This window comes from Pinus tabuliformis, chromosome 2_1 (assembly GCF_031772625.1).
Source record: "Pinus tabuliformis cultivar Carrire ecotype Pingquan chromosome 2_1, CPIR1, whole genome shotgun sequence".
In the NCBI taxonomy this organism is placed as follows: domain Eukaryota; kingdom Viridiplantae; phylum Streptophyta; class Pinopsida; order Pinales; family Pinaceae; genus Pinus; species Pinus tabuliformis.
This window is the reverse complement of record NC_142299.1, coordinates 573,138,503-573,161,280: the sequence shown is the minus strand read 5'-3', so window position 1 is coordinate 573,161,280 and position 22,778 is coordinate 573,138,503. Positions and strand designations below refer to the sequence as shown.

Genomic DNA, 22,778 nt, shown 5'->3' with positions numbered 1-22,778 from the left:
AATGAAATCTAAAATTCTACTTTCTCCATATGAAATCCAATGAGGCCGGAACCACTCTCAAACATCCTGAGTCATTTCATGGTAATGTTAAAAATTTAAGTAAAAGGATGAAAATGAAGATTAAGGAGAATGTCACTTTTACTTTAAGAATTTAACATTACCATGAAATTTGAGTAGCATATCAATACTAGGAGAGGTGAATGGACCCCAAATAGCACTTAACCAATTTAGAAAACACCTTGGAGTCCCCAACAATCAGCGAAATGTTAAAAAGTTCAAAAAAAAATTAGAAAAATCGTTGTTTTTTGTGGGGACTGGCTAGATTTAATGACTCGGCCGAGTAGATGTGGAAACGGCCGGGTTGACCGAGTCATGATTGACTCGGCCGAGTCATGCAATAACTCGGTCGAGTCAGTCATGACTCGGCCTCCCGAACTGGTTTTTCTGCCGAGTCATAAAATTCTTCAATGACTCGGATCAACTCGGCCGTTTCGGATTCGATTCGGCCGAATTTTAAAACTATGGTTTTAACCACATCAAAATACTGGTGTATTATCTGTGATCTGTTTGTGAGCGGTGTCCTTTGGTGTTCTGTCTGAGGAACTTACCCTGTAAATTCCTACATGGTATCAAAGCTATTTGAGGGCCGCGTCCGTTGGTAATCCAAATCTGAAGCCGGTAGAACTGCATCTGACTACCGTTTCCTAGATCTACTGTTTCTGACTACTTTCGGGCCGAGAACACTGCTCTGTTGTGTTGGGAGCATTTGTTCCAGTGAGGAACCCCTTTCGTTTCACGCGAAAAGGTTTTCGGTAGCCCTAGCTGCGTCACTTTTAAGATCTGGAGGTATACAGTGTTTATTTGCAGTTACAGTTATTTTCTCTCTGTTTATTTCGGTTTCGGTTTATTTAGCCTTTTTATTACCGGATCTATACCTTTCATTTCTGCGTATGCTCTTTGCCCCGCGACTCTGCGCGATCTGGGCAAATCAGAAACAGAAAGGAAAGATTTTTCTCATGCGTATGCTCTTTTTCGCTGCGCCTTAGTATGATCTCGGAAAATCAGAAACATTAAGGAAAATATTTAGTTTCCGGCTAAAGCTAACTTCGAGCCGCAAGGTTCGTTTTTTTTTGTATGTCCGTGTTGGGTTTTCTGTTTTCTGTTTTGTAGGAAAAAAAAGAGCTTTCTCAAAGCAAGCACGCAACCCAAAGCTTCAACCCCCCTCTCTCTCTCTCTCTCAAACTTTTTGTATAGCTCACTTGGTCCAAAGCTAATTTATGAGAGTAGAGGTCTTGAGTTCAAGTCTCATTTTTGTGGGGGCGGATTTTTCATTTCCGCACATTCCCGCACTTCGTCAGCATCTTCATCAAATTTTTTTCAAAAAGCCATAACTTCTTCATCCAGAAGCCGTTTTTAGAGCCGTTTTTTTTTAACCGGCCTAATTTTTCGAGCTCTTTCCATTGGAACACTTAGTTTCAGCATCTATAGCTTCAGTTTTTGTTAAAATGGAAAGTCCATGCCAAGTTATTCTTGACAGCACCAACTACTTCCAATGGTGGTTCTACATTGTGGATTTACTTAGAAGTAAAGGTCTTTACAGAATAGCCTCAGGCCAAGAGACCAAACCGAAAGATGAAAATAAAGCAGCTAAATGGGAAAATAGGCAAGATCAAGCACGTGGGTTGATAGGGATGTCTATTTCTCCAGATCTTAGATTCCATATTGCATAACTTGAAACTCCTAATGAAGCATTGAAACAGATTACTAAAGTTTTTGGAATCAAAAATGAACTTAAAGCCCATCAACTTGAAAATGAGTTGCTTACATTGGACCCCAATAATTTTTCTTGCATTGAAGATTTTTTGTCCAAGTTCAAGACCCTTAGACTTCTCTTGGAAGGTATTAAGGTTAAGAAAGAAGATAGTAACCTTATCTATTCCATTCTTACTAAGTTGGGACCAGCCTACTCTGTGTTTGTTTCCACCTTCCATTCTACAAGAGAAGCCTTCATTTCTCAAGGACAAGACTACAAGTCCCCTTCCTTTGATTCTTTTTGTGATTCTTTAATAAGAGAACAAGAAAAACTCTTACACCTTGGTCTTCTTAATCTTGGAAACTCTTCTAAGAAAGCATTAACCGCCCAGCAGCAACCAAATTCAAAGAATCCTAAGAAGTTGTATCCTAAAAGGAATAGTCCTAAACCAAACAAGGGTCCTAAGCAATTTCAGCCTCAAAATGAAAAATCATTTCAACAAAATGATAAGACAAATAAAAACAAAGGGAAGAAGACTGATAGACATTGCAACTTTTGTAATCGAGATGGCCACTTAGAATCCAAATGCTTTAAGAAGATGGAAGCCTTGGAAGCAGCAATGAAGAAGCATAACATCCATTTGGAGCACTCTTCAACTTCAACTTCATCTTCAGGAATGGCACTTTCTGCATGTGGTTGTCAAGCATCTCGGTCTGGCTATGCATTAAATGTATCTTCTTCTTCTCATTCTCATGAGTGGCTCATTGATTCTGGAGCTTCTTATCACATGGCCAAAAACAAAGCCATGTTTTCTTCTTTAAATGATTGTAACACCAAAAATATATATGTTGGTGATGATAGATCTCTTAGTGTTGTAGGGACTGGAATTGTTCATATAGACAATGGTCAATTTAATGATGTATTATGTGTTCCAGCCTTATCCTGCAACCTTCTATCTGTATATCAGATAACTCATTCAGGGGCAGGTAAAATCGTTGAATTTTCACCTCACGATGTTGTAATTAAGGACCTAAGAGATCCTAGACAGATTTTAGCTACTGGCATTGCTGATGATTCTACAAGGTTATATAAGTTTCACAACTTTGGGTCATCAAATCTTCCCTCAGTATTTGTTGCTCATAACGATGAAGTGAGCAAACTTTGGCATGAGCGATTTGGTCACTTAAACTATCGCTCCCTTCAGAATCTATGTAAAGAAAATATGGTGACAGGTCTTCCAATGGTATCTTGCAGAGATGGTGTTTGTTCCGGATGTGTACTCGGAAAACATCATCGGGACAGTTTTGAAAAACGTGCCTATTGGCACGCCTCAGCCCCTTTACAGCTTGTGCATAGTGATTTATGTGGTCCACTTCCAGTTGTTTCATTCTCTGGCTACAAGTATTTCTTAACTTTCATTGATGATTTCTCCAGACGCACTTGGGTATACTTCTTAAAACTCAAGAGTGAAGTATTTAACATGTTCTTGGCCTTTAAGGCCTTTGTTGAAAAACAATCTGGACATCAAATTCTTAAGCTAAGATCTGATAATGGCGGAGAATATGTTAATAACAAATTCATCAACTTTTACACTGAGAATGGAATTCAAATGCAACATACTGTTCCATATACTCCACAACAAAATGGTGTAGCTGAAAGGAAGAATCGCACCTTAAAGGAAATGGCTAATTGTATGCTTCAATCTAAAGGACTTAGTCTTAATTATTGGGCAGAAGCAATTAACTGTGCAAATTACATAATAAATCGCACTCCTACTAAGGTTTTAAAGAATATCACTCCAGAAGAAGCATGGAGCTCAATTAAACCAGATGTAAGTCACTTTCGTGTTTTTGGAAGTGAAGCATGGGCCCATAATCCAGATGAGAAACATAAAGCTTTAGAACCTAAGAGTGAAAAATGTATTTTTGTTGGATATTCTGAAGATGTCAAAGGGTATAGACTTATTCCACTTAAGTCCAAAAATGTTATCATTAGAAGAGATGTAAAGTTTGTTGAAAATATATCGGCCTACGAGCCTAGTTCGGCGGATGTGCCACCTCTCCCTATCTCTTCTACTTTTGAAAATATTTCTTCTTCAGATGATGAAAGCGAGGATGAAAATCCTCCCCCACCTTCTCAGGATCCTCCTTCAGCTCCTCAGCTTCCAAAATGGGTCCGTGCTACTGGGATGCAGCAGGTGATCTTGCCGGTGATCCTACAGATCAGCGAAGTACACGTTCTCAGTTTGATAGAGCCTCTTCTTTACTGGCTCAAGCTTCAGTGAATTATGATCCTGACACCTTTGCAGAAGCTTCAGGCCATCCAGATTGGGAAGCAGCTATGAATGAAGAATATCATTCATTATTGGCAAATGATACATGGGATCTTGTTCCTCTACCAAAGGGACGAAAACTTGTTAGATGCAAATGGGTTTACAAAACCAAGTATGGACCAAATGGGAAAGTTGATAAACATAAAGCTCGTCTTGTTGCTAAGGGTTTTTCACAAGTTGAAGGCATTGACTACACTGAAACCTTCTCCCCTGTTGCCAAAATGAACTCTATCCGCCTTGTTCTTTCCCTTGCTGCCTCTTTCAAATGGGAAGTCCATCAGATGGATGTTAAATCCGCCTTCTTGCATGGGGACTTGCATGAAGAAATCTATATGGAACAACCTATTGGCTTTATACAAACAGACTCCAGTCTTGTATGTCGGCTTAAGAAATCCCTTTATGGTCTCAAGCAAGCTCCTCGGGCTTGGTATGCCAAAATGGATAGCTTTCTTTTAGAATCTAGCTTTTCTAGGTGTCATTCTGACAATACTGTCTACACCAAGAAAGTGGGCAAGTCTCTTATCATTCTTGTTCTTTATGTTGATGATCTTATCCTCACTGGTAGTGATCCCAACCTTATCAACCATGTGAAGTCCAGCCTTAAAAAGAAGTTTGAAATGACAAACTTAGGACACTTACATTATTTTCTTGGTCTTCAAGTCTTGCAATCCAAGGAAGGTATTTCCCATTCCCAGTCCAAGTATGCTTGTGATATTCTACGCCACTTTCACATGGAAGACTGTAAGTCAGCCCCTTCTCCCTTTCAGTCTGGAGTCAAACTTTCAGTCACTTATACTTCTCCTGAAGTTGATGCTACCTTATACCGTCAACTTGTAGGAAAACTTTTGTATCTAACCCATACTCGTCCTGACCTTTCCTTTGTTGTTGGCCTTGTTGCTCGGTTTATGCAAAACCCACATGAAAGTCATTGGAAAGCAGCGAAAAGAATACTTCGTTATGTTCGAGGTACAGTTCAGTTTGGGATTCATTACAGTGCCGAAGCAGCTCCTCTATTGGTTGGTTTCACTGATTCCGATTGGGCTGGTGACCCTGATGATCGGAAGTCTACTGCAGGTTATGTGTTCACTCTTGGTTCAGAACCTATTACATGGGCTTGCAAGAAACAAGGTGCCATTTCTCTTTCTTCAGCAGAAGCAGAGTATCGTGGTGCCGTAGAAGCTAGTAAGGAAGCCTTGTGGCTTCGTCAGATCCTGTCAAAGTTTGGATTTCAGCAGCAACATCCGACTACACTTTGGTGTGATAATCAAAGTGCCATTCAACTATGCAAAGATCCAGTCCAACATCAGCGCAACAAACACATTGAACTGCACATGCACTTCATCAAAAAGCTCATCCACGACCATGTTCTTGAAGTGAAATATTGTTCAACAGATGATCAAGTTGCAGACATCTTTACAAAGGCTCTCACAGAGGCGAAGTTCACTAAACTTCGATTTATGGTTGGAGTTCAGGAAGTTGTCACTAAGGGGGGATAGGCTCTAGTGCCTCCTTCCTTCTCCTATTGTGTCATATTTGTAAATCCTTCAATCCTATCCCAAGTTGTTCTTAAGGGGGGATGTTAGGATATTCCGACACATAGGAAATAGTTAAGTATAACTTGGTCTAGTATAGAGTTAGGTAAAGTGTGTTTCTTTACTATGTACATTTTGTAACTTAAAATCCGACGGTCACGATATGTAGTGATTTGACGGTTCATTCTCTCCTCGGTATTACCGACACTTGATCCGTGGCTTAACACCCGATTGGTCCATGATCTCTATTTAAAGAGCATGGAGGGTCATTTGTAGGTTAACCGTCCATGAGAGAAGCTTATGTAAATTTTCATTCTTTTATTAATAAATTGCCTGAAGTGGCCGCGTTGGCTCAGGCCGTGGACTGTTTCCCTCTTTGAGGGTTTTAACCACGTCAAAATACTGGTGTATTGATCTGTGATCTGTTTGTGAGTGGTGTCCTTTGGTGTTCTGTCTGAGGAACTTACCCTGTAAATTCCTACAATAATCTTAGATCAACACCTGCACAAAATAAAAATAAAACCCCAGATCCCAAATATGTACAAAAATAAAACTAAAACCCAGAACTCAGATAGTAGAAATTCAAAATTATTCTACGAAGACTTTAGATATATACAAATAAAATAAAATCTACTAGATTTGAGGAGTATGAATCCAACTCCGCTCTCAGATCTATAGACGTAAGTTCTTCCTAACCAGATCTATCAATTAAGTATAGTTTATAAAGAATAAACGATAATTTTAAATGAGGTAACTAGCCCAGAAAACCCTGCAAGAGGAAATTCATCAAGTCTTAAAATTTAAATCAGGAATACTCTTCAGATCTTATGCCCTGGGAGTTGGCTGGTCCAACCGAGGACTTCCCCAAATGCCCAATTTTTCAAATATAAATGATTTATACACACTTAAAATCAAACTCTCAAATCAATAGATATGTAAAATAACAATGTAGTCTTCAAGAATTAGAGATACCTGCCAATTCAATTAAATTAAAATGTTATATTAAATCCAATAGTCTATGCAAGATACTTGTGCAATAGATTATTCCATAAAGGATATTAACCAGCGATTTATAAAAATATTAATCATCAGAGCATTAAAAACAATATTATCATAAGATGCAAAAAAGAAACAATGCCATCAATGAAAACCCCAAAGACTGTGCGTTTTTATTATTCCAGAAAATATTACAAGAGAGCTTCAAGAGCAAGTACACGATTCAATGATCGGATACTTTGTGAAACAAATGACCTCTAATTTATAAATAAATTCTCCAAACGCCTAGTTGGTTTTATCCATATCAAAGTAATCTCAACCGTTGATAAAGATTTAATTATCTTTTAATCTCCACTGTCGAAATATTTATTTTATGAAGAATTTTTGAATTTCTCTCTTAATTCATGTTCAATTAGCTCAAAATCAATTATTTTGAGCTAATTTCTTCAAAAATTTGACTTTGACTTAACCACCAAGGCCCTAGGGTCAAAAATTTCTTGAAATTTTCAATATTCTCTTGGTGGGGGACCTCCAAAAATTAATCTCTAAAACCCACGAAATTTTTATTTTGGAGAATTTATTTTTCCTAACACTTAAATTTGACTCTAATTAATTAAATTTATAGCTTAAGATTTTTAATTTATTTTTGCCAAAAAATTTAATTAACTGACATATAAGGGGATTAATAATTTTTTCCAATCCTCTAATATTTTAGCATCATGGCTAATATTATTTAATAATCACATTTCAACACTCGAAAGGGGAAAACCCATTCTTTATAAACCCTCAATTATTTTCCTCAATTCAGTGACTCAATATGATCTAGTAGACCAAGTGATTTGTAATAAAATAATTTAGCCAATTAGCTAAAATTATTCTCAAATCACTTTCCAGAAGACTCGGCTAGAACATTAGGACTTACCTAAGATCTTGAGGACAAAATCCACCCTAACTTTGGGGTGAGGTTAGAGGGAAAAAATTTGTTGATCATTTGTGTTTACAAACACAGATGAATCAGTGAGACGAAAAACCTCCTCGGTTGGAAATCGTCACCAAATTAATAGGCTTACCTAGGTTGTTACAAACATATGGTCTTACTAAGATAATTTACATTACAAACATGCAGAATGGGTTTACAAATTTGATAGACTGTCCACTGATGATGAATTATGGATGATCTGAACACTAGAACATAATGAAATCCCTTTCGTGAAAAAAGGGGTGTACTGTTTTAGGGTAGTTAACATGAAGTGGTCAACATCTGGCTCTACTTGGGGAAACGTTGCTTCATCGAAAGAATGTGAGAATCCAGAATCTGCACCCAAGCAACACACAAAATTGTATAAGTAGCGTCCATCCAAATATAATCCAAAAATCACCATATAACATTAACCACATGAAATAGAAGTTCTACTGAAAACAAAATATAATCTATGAAATATAATACTAAAATGAAAATGGAAATAATAAATGAGTAGGGTTAGAAATACAACACAAAGGGTGACCTATGCCATTTGATGTTATCTTTGAGCATTTGGCCATTTGCAAGTAAGTCAAGTGGTTCACCATCCAATGTGCTCAAGTGGAATGAATTTGGTCTAGCGATGCCTCTGATAATGTAAGGACCTAGCCACAAACTGTCAAACTTCTTGTGATTTCCCGGTTTCTCATTTCTGCGATCCCAAAGTAGTACCATATCTCCAACCTGCAAAGATCTAGCTCGAGAAGATTTATCAAAACTTTTCTTAACATTAGATTGATTTTTGCACATATTATCAAAAGCTTTTCTTCGAGTTTCATCTAACTCCACAATTTGATCAATTCTATTTTGGACAACATCTTTATCAATGGAAAAATGTTGAAGGAGTTGATAAGATGGCAATTTAAGGTGCACGAGCAGAGTTACATTCGAGCCATAAACTAATTCAAAGGGACTTTTACCAGTAGCTTTTTTCTTTGTAATTCTATATGCCCATAATGCATACTTGATTTTGTTATCCCAGGACCGCTTATTATCTCCTACTATCTTCTTGATAATGGTTATAAGATTTTTATTACTTGATTTAGCAAGGCCATTACCCTTAGGATAGTAGTTAGATGAATGAGATAATACAATGTCATATTTGAAGAAAAAAAGATGAAAACTCGACAGAACTAAAATTTTTGGCATTACTAGTGGTGATTTTAGCTGGGACACCAAATCTAGTAATGATGTGACTTTCAATGAAATCCATAATAACCTTTTCAGTGGCATTCTTAGAGGGAATGGCTTCAACCCATTTAGTGAAATAATTTGTAGCAGTTAAAATCCATGAGTAGCCATTGCTAGAATTGTCGTGAAATTTCTCAATGAAATCCAGACCCCAATGCCAAAAAGGTGTCTCAACAACTACAGGTTGTAAAGGCAAGGCAGGCAACCCTATTTCCCAGTGAATAGTTGATAGGCTTGGCAACTTCTAACAAACTTAAGCACACCAAAAAAGATTGAAGGCCAATAATAGCCAACTCTAAGAATTTTGTGGGTGATAGTTCTTGCAACATAATGACCACCGCAAAATCCTGAATGAAACTCGGAAATTAACTTCTTAGACTCAATTTCATCAACACATCTAAGTATAATACCCTCCAGATTTCTCCATTCGAGGCCATCTTTCATAAGGCAATACTTAGTTGCTTTCAATCTAAGAGCCCTTCTTTTATGAGCAACTAAATGGTCAAGACATGTAAGATTTAACAAATAATGAATGATGTCCTTGTACCAATCATGCTCTCCTAATCTTTGCAGCTCAGGTGAAGATAAATCATTCAGACAAATCAAACCAAAAGATTTTTCATTACCTTCAGTCAACATTTCAGCCAATCCTTGACCTTTGACCAACTTAGTGGGCCTAATCTCCAAGTCATACTCTTGGATCTTAGTAACCCACCTAGCACGAATCCCTAAGCAATTAGTTTGAGTTAATATATCTTTAACAATGTGGTACAAAAGCAATGATTTTAGAGTAACCCACTTAAGTCCTAAAATGCATAAGAGACTTGACCAAAGCATATGCTTGTTTTTTCATGGTAGTATAGTTTAATTCAGAATTTTGAAGAGCTCTACTCATGAAAGCAATAGGTCGTTTGTGACCTTCCTTATTCTTTTGTAACAAAACACCGGCAATTGTATCCTCTGAAGCAAAAGAAAAGAACATGAAATCTTTAGAATAATCAGGGCTAGCTAGAATGGGAGCTTTTGCAATAGCACCTTTGATTTCCTGAAAACCCCTTTTACTGTCTTCTTTCCACAAAAATTTAGCATCTTTCTTGAGAAGAATTTGAATAGGTTTGGCTATCTCCACATAATTTGGAATAAATCTCCTAAGAAAGTTGGTCTTTCCAAGGAAAGACTGAAGGGATTTGAGATTATGAGGAAGAGGAATCTTTTGGATTGCCTCAACCCTTTCGGATCTAGCATGATCCCATCTTTCGAGATGATGTGACCAAGTAACTTCCCTTTAGTTACTCCAAACACAGACTTTGTAGGATTCAAGGAGATTCCAAACTCTTTACATCTATCAAAAACTTGCCTAAAATAACCTATATGACTGATACCATCGTTAGAAAAAATCCGTAAGATCATCTTGATATATCTCAATTATTTTACCAATTAAACCCTTAAAAGCATAATCCGTGGCCCTCTGAAAGGTAGCTCCAGTATTAGTTCATCCAAACGGCATTCTAATGTATTTGAATGTACACCATGGTGTGGTGAAAGTAGTTTTGTGTCGGTCTTCTTTCTTATCTTAACCCATACTTGATTATATCCAAAAAAACCATCTAGCAATGACATCATTCCTGAACCCGTCATTGTTTGCAACAGTCTCCATGTTTTTTACATGCTAGATTAAGGTTTCTAAAATCGACAGAAAGTCTAATTGTCCCATTCTTTTTCCTAACAATCACCAAGTTAGAACTCCATGTTGAATGCCTAGTTTAAGTAATAATTCCCGCTGCAAGCATCTTTGAAACCTCCTTTTGAACTAAGGGGGCCAACTTAGGATTTATCTGCCTAAGCTTTTGACAAAAGGGTTTGGCATTTTCATCTTTTAAAGGGATAGTGTATGTTGTCGCACAGAATGTCTAGGCACCACAACAACAACCCAGATTGGGGGTTGTCACCCTGATCCCCAATCTCTTTGTTTAAATTGTCTCCCTACAACAGGCTATGGTGGGTAGACCCTACGGAAATAGAATGAAGAAGAACTAGTTGGGAACCAAGCACACTAAGGTGTGATTAATGATTCCTCTACTAAAAGTCTAACGTACCCAATGCCTCCGGCACTACAGAGAGTTGTGCCTCTGACAACTGCAAGGTCACTGTTTTAAGTACTATTAAAAGCAAGCTTCTCAAGCAAAGATCGATAGGTACCTATCTCTCTATCAACCAAGCTTATGCTTGGAAGCAAATTTTATTTATGCAAAACTAAATTATACGCAAATGCACGAGATGATGAGATGAAGTTTGATTCGAGGATTAGAAGTGTTTATGTCAGAAAATCCCTTAATCACCAAAATGAAATGCTCACTTTACTAGACAAAGATTGAAAGATAAACCCCTTAAAATATCACAATTAAACCACAATCTTACTTCAAATCCTTTTGATACAACTATAGCTCAAAGAGAACAAAAATTTTTGTACAACTTACTATCAATGCCAACAGATGCTTAAAAAAATACTCAGCTTAGGAAACAAAATATACGCAATTTATCACAATTCCATGACACAGTGCTTTAAGAATTACTCGAAATATTCACAAAATATTTAACATGCAATAATCATTAAATAATTCAAGTAATTAGATCACGCTTAGAGCTAATTAAAACGATGAGCAATCTAAATAGATGTTCAAAACATAAGAAAATGCTCAAAACCTTAGGATGCAAAATATTCTAGCAATTAAATTTTGAAAATTTAAATACCATAAAGAACCATGAAATTCAAATGCTAAGCAATTCACAATCCTAGAATTAAAATGATTTTTCTTTAATGACCCAAATCTAGAAAAAAATTGTCGCTTTTCTATAGTCAATCTTTAGAGACGATTTAAAAAATATTAAGAGTTTTGACTATAGAGAAATTAAAAGTTTTAACACCACAAAATTTTCCCTTTAAATTTTAAAGTCAGAAAACCCTTAACACAAATAAAAAACCCAAGAAAGAACTTTAGATTAAAAATTTAATTATTCCTTAGGCAATTTTTAATGTGTTAAGTTTTATGAGAAAAATTTAATGTGGCAAATAATTAATTTTCTTAATGTGACAAAAGTGAAAAATCAAAAGGGTATAATAACTTAAATTTTTAACGGGCCTAGGGCCACATAAAAATTTAAAAAAAAAAATATGTGAAAGCGCAAATTCCTCTTTTGATCCAAGTCAACATAAAATGGAAATGAATTTTTTTTTAAGTTTTTGCTTTTATTTTAAGCAAAAGCCAAATGTCAAAAAATATCAAAATCAAAAGGCAAAGCAAAAATTAAAAAATTGAAATTCAATTTCTAAAAGAAATCAAACTCATACAAAAAAACTAAAATCAAAATGTTTTAAGTTTTCCCTTTTTAATAAAAAAAAATTAAAAACAAAAATTAAAATGAAAAGCAACAAAACAAAACAAAACGAAAATCGAATTGTATCTAAGAATCTAACCGTAACTTATATCAAGATAATGTAAAAGAAACAAAACGAAGGAATCGAATTGTTTTTATTTTTTGCGAGTTTAAACCTGCGACAACAAGGAAATGGAGCTCGAGGAGTAAGCCAATGGACTACAGGGCCAAGGGGAATGGAGATATGCAGGAGAAGGTAGCGGGAGAGGGAGCTTGGGCAATGAAGCAATGAGGACGCAGGATGTGGCGACGGCGTAAAGGAGAAGATTCAAGGAATGCAAGGAAGAATGGCAGCGTAGAGGAAAGGGAGATCTATGGGAGGAGAAGGAACAAGCAGTGTATGGCAAATGGAGAAGGAGAATTTGGGCAGCAAGGAGATGAGGGCGCAGAGATGAAGAGAAGGAAAACAAAATACAGGCAGCAAAAAAATGCAACAACAGAACTAGGAAACAAAAAAAATCAGACTTTTCCAGAGAGGAGAAAAATGCAGCAAAAAAGAAAGGTTCAATAAGGCAACAGACAGGAAAAAAATGATAGCCCAAAAACCTCAATATAAACCCAAAAATTTATATTTTTTTTAAATGATATATTCCTACTTCAAATTTCCTTTCACAAAACTTATGAAATCCTCAGAAAATTTGAAACCCTTCAGACTATAAAATCTTTTTTAAATAATGTCCCTGCAAAGTGATATTGAGGCTAGATCTTATACCCTCCAGGGCCTAGATTTGGCTTCAAATAAAAAAAAATCTTCAGATCTGCATCTGCAAAAACGAAAACAAAACACACAAAACCCAGATATACAAAAATAAATAAAACCACAGAAACCCAACTCAGAAAAACTAAAAAAGTTACAGATCTATGTACAAAGATGGTAAATCTATCAGATCTGAGGAATATGAGTCCAACTCCGCTCCTAGATTTGATAATCTAAGGCTCTCAATAGCCAGATGTATCAGTTTTCCACAAAATATTTAAAAATTAAGTTTTGAAAATTTTGGAGAGATACTAGCCCAAAAACACCCTACAGGAAAAATAATTTAATCTTAAGTAAGTCCCGGGGCTTATGTGAAGTAGGCTCTTCAGAAAATATACACTAAGAGTTGGCTAGTCCAATCGAGAACTATCTCAAACACTCAACGAAAACTTGAAAGATCTCCCGCAAACACTAGATCAACCATCAAACCAAGTAAAGAAATAAAACAACAATGAAATTCTGAAGAAATAGAGATACTTGCTATTTCGATCAAAATTAAAAATGCTAAAAACACCCTAAGGGAAAAATAATTTAATCTTAAGATAAGTCTCGGGGCTTATGTGAAGTAGGCTCTTCAGATAATATACGCTAAAAGTTGGTTGGTCTAACCAAGAACAATCCCCAAACGCTCAACGAAAACTTGAAAGATATCCTGCAAACACTAGATAAACCATCAAACCAAGTAAAAAAATAAACAACAATAAAATTCTGAAGAAATAGAGATATACTTCGATCAAAATTAAAAATGTTACCCTAAATCCAACAAACTGAATAAGATACATGTATTCAATTTATTCTAAAACAGTTATTGATTGATAGTTTTCACATAACATTAAGCATAAATTAAAACAATGTTACCATAAATTCATGAAGAGGAACACCATTGCACGTTGAAACTCTAAAGACTTTTGCATTAATTCAAAAAAGTATACAAGAGAGCTTGAAAGCTTAGTACACGATTCAAAGATTGTATGTAAAGACAGACTAACACTGACATCTAATTTATAGGTAAAATCTCCAATGGCTAGTTGGCTCGATCCCTGTCAAATTAATCCTGATCGTTCATAAAGATTTAACTAATCTTTAATCATCACGGTCGAAGTTATTTAATTTTTTGAGGAAAAATCGAATTTATCATTTAATTGATTTTTAATTAACTCAAAATTAATTATTTTGAATTAATTTCCTCAAAATTTTGACTTTGACTTAACCACCCAGGCCCAAGGATCCAAAATTTCTTGATTTCCTCAATATTCCCTTGGTCGGGTACCTCCAAAAATTAACTTCTTTAAAACCCACAAATTTCACCTTTGAAGAAATTAATTTTACCTAAGACACAAAATTAGTTAAATTTATCGCTTAGAGTTTAATTTAATTTTGTCAGAAAATTTAATTAATTGATTTGTGAGGGGATTAATATTTTTTCCAACACTCTAATATTTAGTCATGGTGTCTAACTATGAGGGATCATGCACTGAATATTTTTTACATCAAAATTTTACAATTTAATACATAAAGGGGGAATACCTGTTCGTTATATACGCTCAATATTTACCCATTTTTGTGACACAAAATATAATCCAGTAGACCAAGTAATATGTAATAAAATAATCTAGCCAATTAGCTAGGGTTATTCTCAAATTACTTTTACAAAGACTCGATAAAAAACACTAGGACTTACTTAATAGCTTGTTGACAAAATCCACCCTAACTTTGGAGTGAGGTTGGAGGGAAAAACTTTGCCGATCATTTGTGTCTAGAAATATAGATGAATCAGTGAGACAAAAAACCTCCTAAGGTAGAAATCATCATCAAAATATTATGTTTACCTAGGTTGTTACATACATGATGGTCTTACTAAGATCACTTACATTATAACCATACAGAATGGATTTACATCTTTAACAAAATTGTTGATTGATGATGAAATTTAAAGGGCGCGAACACTCGAACATGATAGATCCCTTCTGCGAAAAAGGGGTATACTGCTATGGGGTCATTGACACAGAGTGGCCAACAGTGTGTTCCATGACATCTTCCCTATAACCTTTTAACTCATCATAAAAAAATGCTAGAACATATCTATATTCATAAAGTAAATTAATCAATTTCTTTCTTTCATCATCACTAGTACATTTACCAATTTTCACAATTTTAGGGTCACTAGAGGTACTAACATTTTTACTTCAATGAACTCCCCCAGATCCACTTTAATTTCATCCTTTTTCTTTGTAGCATTATGACGATCAAAATGCTACTCCAAAGCTACAATGTTCCTAGGAGTAAGATTAATTATATCTTCATGATTATCAGAACCTTCCTCTTTATAACTAACCTCAAAATTTTCAAATTCATCCAACTTATTAAGAAAGTGAATCCCCTGTCTTCCAAAATCAAAAACCTGCCAATGCTCCATATTGCAGGTACAGAAGGTCTAAAAATAATTTCCATTTTAACCTTATCCTTCAACAATTCATCATATAACTGCAAAGTAGATGTTGTTATATCAAATTCATCTGCCAAGTAATTCTTTTCTCTAGGGATAGCTTCTAGATCAAGAGCATCAAAACATTCTATAGTATCTAATACTGCATTTTGATTGTTTCTAAATCTTTGATTCTTACAAATAAATTTGTTCTTAATTTGCATGAAAATCGAATCAGAGTCTCCCTTGATACTAAGAAACTTAACTTTCACATCTTTTGTCAATTCAAGACCCAACAATAAAGCTTCATACTTGACAACATTGTTGGTCGCTTCAAATTCCAATCTATAGGCAAATTTGAAAATATGACCAAGTGGAGACTTTTAACACAATTTCAGCACCTTTACCATGCCTAGAAGATGCACCATCAAAATAGCAATGAGAAATTAAATGCGAAAAAGACAAACCCAGAAATTTTCCTCCTCCTCGGATTTCAAGTTTCTGCGATCTTCATATTTGTGTAAATCATTTTCCGGATTCATAACGCATTAAGCTTGTTGTTGTGATCGACGTTTCGAACCACGAAACGTCAATCACAACAACAAGCTTAATGCGTTATGAATCCGGAAAATAATTTACACAAATTTTCCTCCTTATCTTACTTCTAATCACAGTGAGCAAGTAGAGATCAGATGCCAAAAATAAGTGTTTTTATGATGTGAGCTTATGTGTGTGTGAGGTCAACTTATGTAAAAATGTCTAAACACCAGTGCTAATAAATTGCTTTCAACCTTACTGCTAATACAAAAAATTCTCTTTTACGAATGAATTCAAATCACTTGAAATTTCATAATTTTGATTTCGTGACAGCAGTTATGTTTTATAGATAATAAGAGCAGCAAAAAGTACTTATGACAGCAAAGAATACCCACTGCAAACAGCTGGATCAGCCCTCTAAAATCTTATGACAGTTACCCATATTTAGGATAGAATTAATCAATTAAATGCCCAACTGTTCTTTAATGATTCTTCAGTGTTTTAGATGTGTTTAATGCCACAGTTTTGAAATGATTAGCCTGTTGTAGTAAACAGTGAGATAATCTAAGGTTTAGGAATCAAAACCTGAGGCCTTAGGCATTGAAACTATTTGCCAAACTTCTATAATAATACACTACCTAAAAACACAAATCTTTCCGCAAAATCCAACAATAGATCAACCCAGAAAATCAACTAGTCACTTTGGATTTTGAATGTCAAAACCTTGACTAAACTCAAGAAAAATTTCCAAATTTTTACCACAGTGAAGAAAACAAAATTTATGACAGTGATTAAGGTGAAGAATTTTTTAAGGTTTGAAGACCAAGAGGTCACACCAAGAGAGGGACCAATATTGTTGTATGGTGATATTGAGAAAAGAAGGGCAACATAAAGAATTTAAGAGGCAAATCAAACCTACGTGAAGGAAAAAAGAGTTGCGTTAAGGGTGGGAGGTGGCAACGTGAGGTTTTGAGGAAAAAGTCGATAGGAAGCCGGAGGAGAAGGAGGCTCAGAAAGGGAAGAGAAGGAAGCTGAAAAGGAAGCTCGAACAAGGTTGAACGGAGGGATACTGGGTAGCGGAAAAGGAGATAAGAGAGTTGCAGCAAAGGGAGAAAGGCTTGGCGTAGGTCTAAAAGGAAATCTGGGCGTGAGGGAAGAGGATAAATGACGGAGGAAGGTTGCTTGGAGGTTGCGACAACTTGGAAAGAGCAACGGCAGGGGAGATGGGGAAGCTAGCAGAGGATAAATATGGCAGAGTGAGGGTTGCGGACCTAGACAAGGGTGCCAAGAGGCTTTGAGGGTTGCTTCGTGCCCTAAAAATAAAAATTATCTCAAAAACCTTTGCCCAACAATTAAATCAGGCTGATGTATTTTTGTTCTCAATCAATCTTCAGAAATTTATGAAACCCCAAATCTGAATTTTTCACTGAATGATCTCAAATTATTTAGCCCTGCAAACAAAGATTTGAGACTAGATCTTGCCTTCCAAAGCCTAATTATGTCCCAAATTCCAAAAATCTCCTTGAATAATCTCAAGATCTACCTTTGCACAAAATAAAAATAAAACCCCAGATCTCAAATATGTACAAAACTAAAACTAAAACTCAGAACCCAGATGTTAGAAATTCAGAATTATTCTACAAAGACATCAGATCTATACAAATAAAATACAAATCTACTAAATCTGAGGAGTATGAGTCCAACTCCGCTCCCAGATCTATAGATATAATCTCTTCATAGCCAGATCTATCAAAAGTATAGTTTATAAAAGATAAAGGATAATTTTAAATGAGGTATTAGCCCAGAAAACCCTGCAAGAGGAAATTCATCAAATAAATCTTGGGATTTAAATCAAGAAGGCTCTTCAAATCTTATGCCCTGGGAGTTGGTTGGGTCAAACGAAGGACTTCCCCAAATGCCCAATTTTTCAAATATAAATGATTTCTGCACACTTGAGATCAAATTGTCAGATCAATATAGAAATAAAAAACAATGTAATCTTCAATAATTAGAGATACATGCTAATTCAATTAATATTAAAATGTTATTTTAAATCCAATAGCCTATACAAGATATATGTGCAATAGATTATTCTATAAAGGCTATTAACTAACAACTTATAAAAAAAATATTCATCATAACATTAAGAACAATATTACCATAAGATGCAGGAGAGGAACAACACCATCAATGAAAACCCCAAAAACTTTGCGTTTTTATTATTCCAGAAAAAATTACAAGAGAGTTTCAAAAGCAAGTACATGATTCAATGATCGGATCCTTTGTGAGACAAATGACCTCTAATTTATGGATAAATTCTCCAAATGGCTAGTTGGTTTGATCTCTGTCAAAGTAATCTCGACCGTTGATAAAGATTTTAATATCTTTTAATCTCCACCATCGAAATATTTATTTTTTGAAGAATTTTCGAATTTCTCTTTTAATTCATTTTTAGTTAGCTCAAAATTAATTATTTTTAGCGAATTTCCTCAAAATTTGATTTTGACTTAACCACCAAGGCCCAAGGGTCCAAAATTTCTTGAAATTTTCAATATTCCCTTGGTGTAGGACTTTCAAAAATTAATTTCTTTAGAACCCACGCACTTTTTATTTTGAAGAATTTATTTTTCCTAGGACTTAAATTTGACTCTAATTAAGTAAATTTATGGCTTAAGATTTTTACTTTATTTTTGCCAGAAAATTTAACTAATTAACACACAAGGGAATTAATAATCTTTTCCAACCCTCTAATATTCTAGCATCATGGTTAAAATATTATTTACATTAGATAATTACATTTCAACCTTCAAAGGGGAAAAACTCATTCGTTATAGACCCTCAATTATTTTACCCAATTTTGCAACTCAATATAATCTAATAGACCAAGTGAATTGTAATAAAATAATTTAGCCAATTAGCTAAAATTATTCACAAATCACTTTACAAAAAACTCGACTAAATCACTAGGACTTACCTAAAATTTCTGACTTAGCATTTTTACTTTATTTTTGCTAGAAAATTTAATTAATTGACACGAAGGAATTAATAATTTTTTCCAACCCTTTAATATTTTAGCATCATGGCTAAAATATTATTTATATTAGATAATTACATTTCAACCTTCAAAGGGAAAAAACTCATTCGTTATAGACCCTCAATTATTTTACCCAATTCTGTGACTCAATATGATCTAGTAGACCAAGCGAATTGTAATAAAATAACTTAGTCAATTAACTAAAATTATTCACAAATCACTTTACAAAAAACTCGACTAGATCACTAGGACTTACCTAAAACCTTGACGACAAAATCCACCCTAACTTTAGGGTGAGGTTGAAGGGAAAAACTCTGTTGATCATTTGAATCAATGGGACGAAAAACCTCCTAGGTTGGAAATCGTCACCAAAATAATAGGCTTACATAGGTTGTTACATGCATATGGTCTTATTAAGATCATTTACATTACAAACATGCAGAATGGATTTATAAATTTGACAAACTGTAGACTGATGATGAATCCTAGATTATCTGAACACTGGAACATGATGAAATCCCTTTTGCAAAAAAAAATGGTGTTTTGTTATAGGGTAGTTGACATGGAGTGATCAACAAGCCATTAAAAGGAAAAGATATATATATATATATATATATCGAAAGAGAGAACAACAAAAAGAATTAAGAAAAAAAAGAAGTCAAAACATATATATTTAAAAAAAAACAAAAAAACGAGTTCAAAGTTATTTAAAAAAAAAAATATTTTAAAAAATATATATATATAAACAAAAAAAATAACAAAAAAAAAAAAAAAAAATATATATATATATATATATATATATACATACAAAATATTAATAAAGTCGGAAAAATTGTTGTATATCTTGTTGTGCATGTAGATAATTTGTTCATGACAAAGAACAATGAGAGTTATATTGCATCAACAAAGAAAGAGTTGAAGGTGGTCTGAGATGACAGGTTTGGGACCTCTTCACCACTAATTGGGCATTAAAGTGACCAAACATCCAAAGTACATATTCATCTCCCAAAAGAAATACATTGGAGAACTGTTGAATAGGTTTGGCATCGCTGAATGTAACCCTCTTTCCACTCCAATGGAACAGAATTTGAAGATCACATCAAAAGAAGGTAACAAATTTGAGGATGCAACTAAAGTACAAACAGTTTGTGGGAAGTCTTGTATATCTTACCACCACTAGACGAAATATTTCATTTGTTCTTGGGATTCTTTCCAGGTTTATGCAAAACCCTTATGAAGGACATTGTTTGATGAATGTGATCTCATGCAAAACACTTATGCTGAACCATTTGAGATCAATGGTTGAAATTAAATCTTAGTCACTAATGTAATTAAATTACATTTCCGTAGATTTTCCTAGCTCAATAGCCAGCATTACTTAATTAACTTAATTAATGTGCTATTCTTAAGTTGGATGCAGGAAAATCATAACAAACAACTTAATAAATTAAGCAATTTCCTAAGTGAGACATTTGACAATGCCTACATGCCTGACACTTAGCCTATGCACAAGTGTCTGTCCATTGCTAAACTGCAACAAGATGAAGGCAAAGAGCCATCTTCCTAACATATAAAAGAACGATTCGAGCTAATGAAAATCAATCAAGCTTGGAGTTACATCCTGACAACTTTATATGCAAATTTTACTTCAATATTATAATTACATGCAAAACTTTTGGGAAGCTATAAGAATATTAATCAAGGCTATGGAAATCAAGTCATGCAAAAACAGTAACAAAAATTGCAATCTAATAAACCTGATTTGCAGGTCTATGAAAATTAAGCCATGCAAAATCAATGACAAAATTACCCTATTGCATATCTTTTTGATCATCCAATGATTCATACTTACTCCAGAGATACAGGTAACTGTGATAATGAACCTTGATATGGATGCCATCGAAATCCAAAGGGCTGTAAAATAACATCAAACAATTGAGAAATCAATAAAATAGCAGCATTCATTCTTATAGTAGAAAATATAACAGCGTATAGTACCTAGTTTGAATATTGGTATTATTATTGACAATAAAATTATTTTAAAAATACACTAAATGTTTCATGAAGATGATGGGTTGAATGCTAAAGCAAACAGGAAATTCATTGGAGTGAACATCTGAATAAATGCCATGATGGAACAATTTGAGTTTCCTAGGAGGCTCCTCATTTGTATCATTTGTGGGAGGTACAGGAGATAATGGAGATAAATGACATAAGAAAACAGTGAAAGTATGGCAACCACATTTCAAGTACAAGGAAATTGGGAAGTATATTTATTATGCAATTAAAAATATTGCTTCAGCTTACCTTATTGATTTATGCAGAATAATCCTAACAGTAAGCACTATATCAACATAAACAAAAGGAGAGGAATTGGAAAAAAAAGTATTGACCATGAACACAAGCTGCCAGATGAACCCAAACCAAAACAGCAAATTAGAGGACCAATCCACCATGTCATAGGGCTTGCTGAAATCAATTAGCAAAAGAACCTGTCGAACATTCACCTTTTCCCATGCTATCAGCACTGTGTCCAGAATATACCTGCCCTGTATACATCCTGTCTACTCTGCTCTAGCTATACGAGCCACCACCCTTTTATTTTAACTGAAAGACCCTTGACTAGAATTGTATAGGAAACACTGAGAAGAGTAATTGATTTCACTGACCCAATGCTGTCCTAGCTCCATTCCTCAAAATTAGCTTTTATCAAACCTTGATTCCACTTTTATCAAGCTTTTATCCCCCATTCTCCCTGTATGAAAGACCTCTCTCACCATGCAAGCCATGTCATGATGAACCACTTTCCGCATTTTCTTGAAAACATTCTTGCTGTAGATGCTTTGGGTTACCCTTTTGATGATGCCAGAATCCAGGGGCTGTTCAGGGCTATTTAAATTTCGGGAGATCATGAGATGATTAATAATCAATTTTCTGATGACTCCCTGCTCTCCAACCACCTTTTTCAAGGTTACACTGAAAGAGCTATGCACTGGTTGCAAATCCTTTTAACTGCATCAAGGGAGGTTATTAAAGACAACAAAACTAATTTTTGCTTCATCAGGGCTGAGAAGAAACCTCCTTGGTTAACTCAATTCCAGGGAGGTGATGAGGTGATTAATAGACACTTTGCTGATGACTCCCTACTTTCCATCCAACATATTCAAGGTTATGTTGAAAAATCTATGAGCAATTTTTTTATGCTACTTCAATGGTGGTCATTAGTAATGACAAAACTAGTTTTTGGTTGATTGGGGCTGAGGAGAAACCTGTCTTGTTAACTCATCCTTGGTGATACATGAGGGATGGTGATATTGTTCACTACTTGGGCATTCCATTAGGAGTGAATCCCTTTCAGATATCTGGTAATGGTGTCATCTAAATATGCAGAAGAAAATTCGGAGGTTGGTGGTAGAGATATCATTCATTTACAGAAAAGTTGGCAGTACTTAACCATCATCTTGCAGGCCCTGCATCTTTACTATATCTTTTCTTTTTCTTTCCTTCTTCCCATTTTTCCCATTTGGCAATATTTATTAGAGGGTTCTTTTGGTCTAAATTTGGAGGTGCTAGAACCCTCCCTCTACTACCTTTGGGAGATATGTGTTCTTTGCAAGGATCAAGAGGGGCTAGGTCTGATTGATACCAAGTTACATGGAGCAATATTATCAGCCAAGTCGATTGTGCATTGCTTATTTGGAGATGAGCCTTGAAAATGTCTGCAGCATTTCAGAATAACTTCTAGTCAGTATTTACACAGGATAA

General features: G+C 34.9%; 1 protein-coding gene across 4 annotated transcripts in view; it reads right to left on the bottom strand.

Annotated features, from left to right (window-relative positions):
- Positions 1-22,778, bottom strand: part of LOC149201749 (E3 ubiquitin-protein ligase IPI1-like) — a 152,636-nt gene that overhangs the window by 15,637 nt on the left and 114,221 nt on the right. For all 4 annotated transcript variants that reach the window (XM_089403002.1, XM_089403003.1, XM_089403004.1 and 1 more), the window contains one exon: positions 20,866-20,927. In XM_089403002.1, coding sequence (XP_089259128.1) covers positions 20,866-20,927 — 62 coding nt within the window. The remainder of the gene's footprint in view (positions 1-20,865; positions 20,928-22,778) is intronic.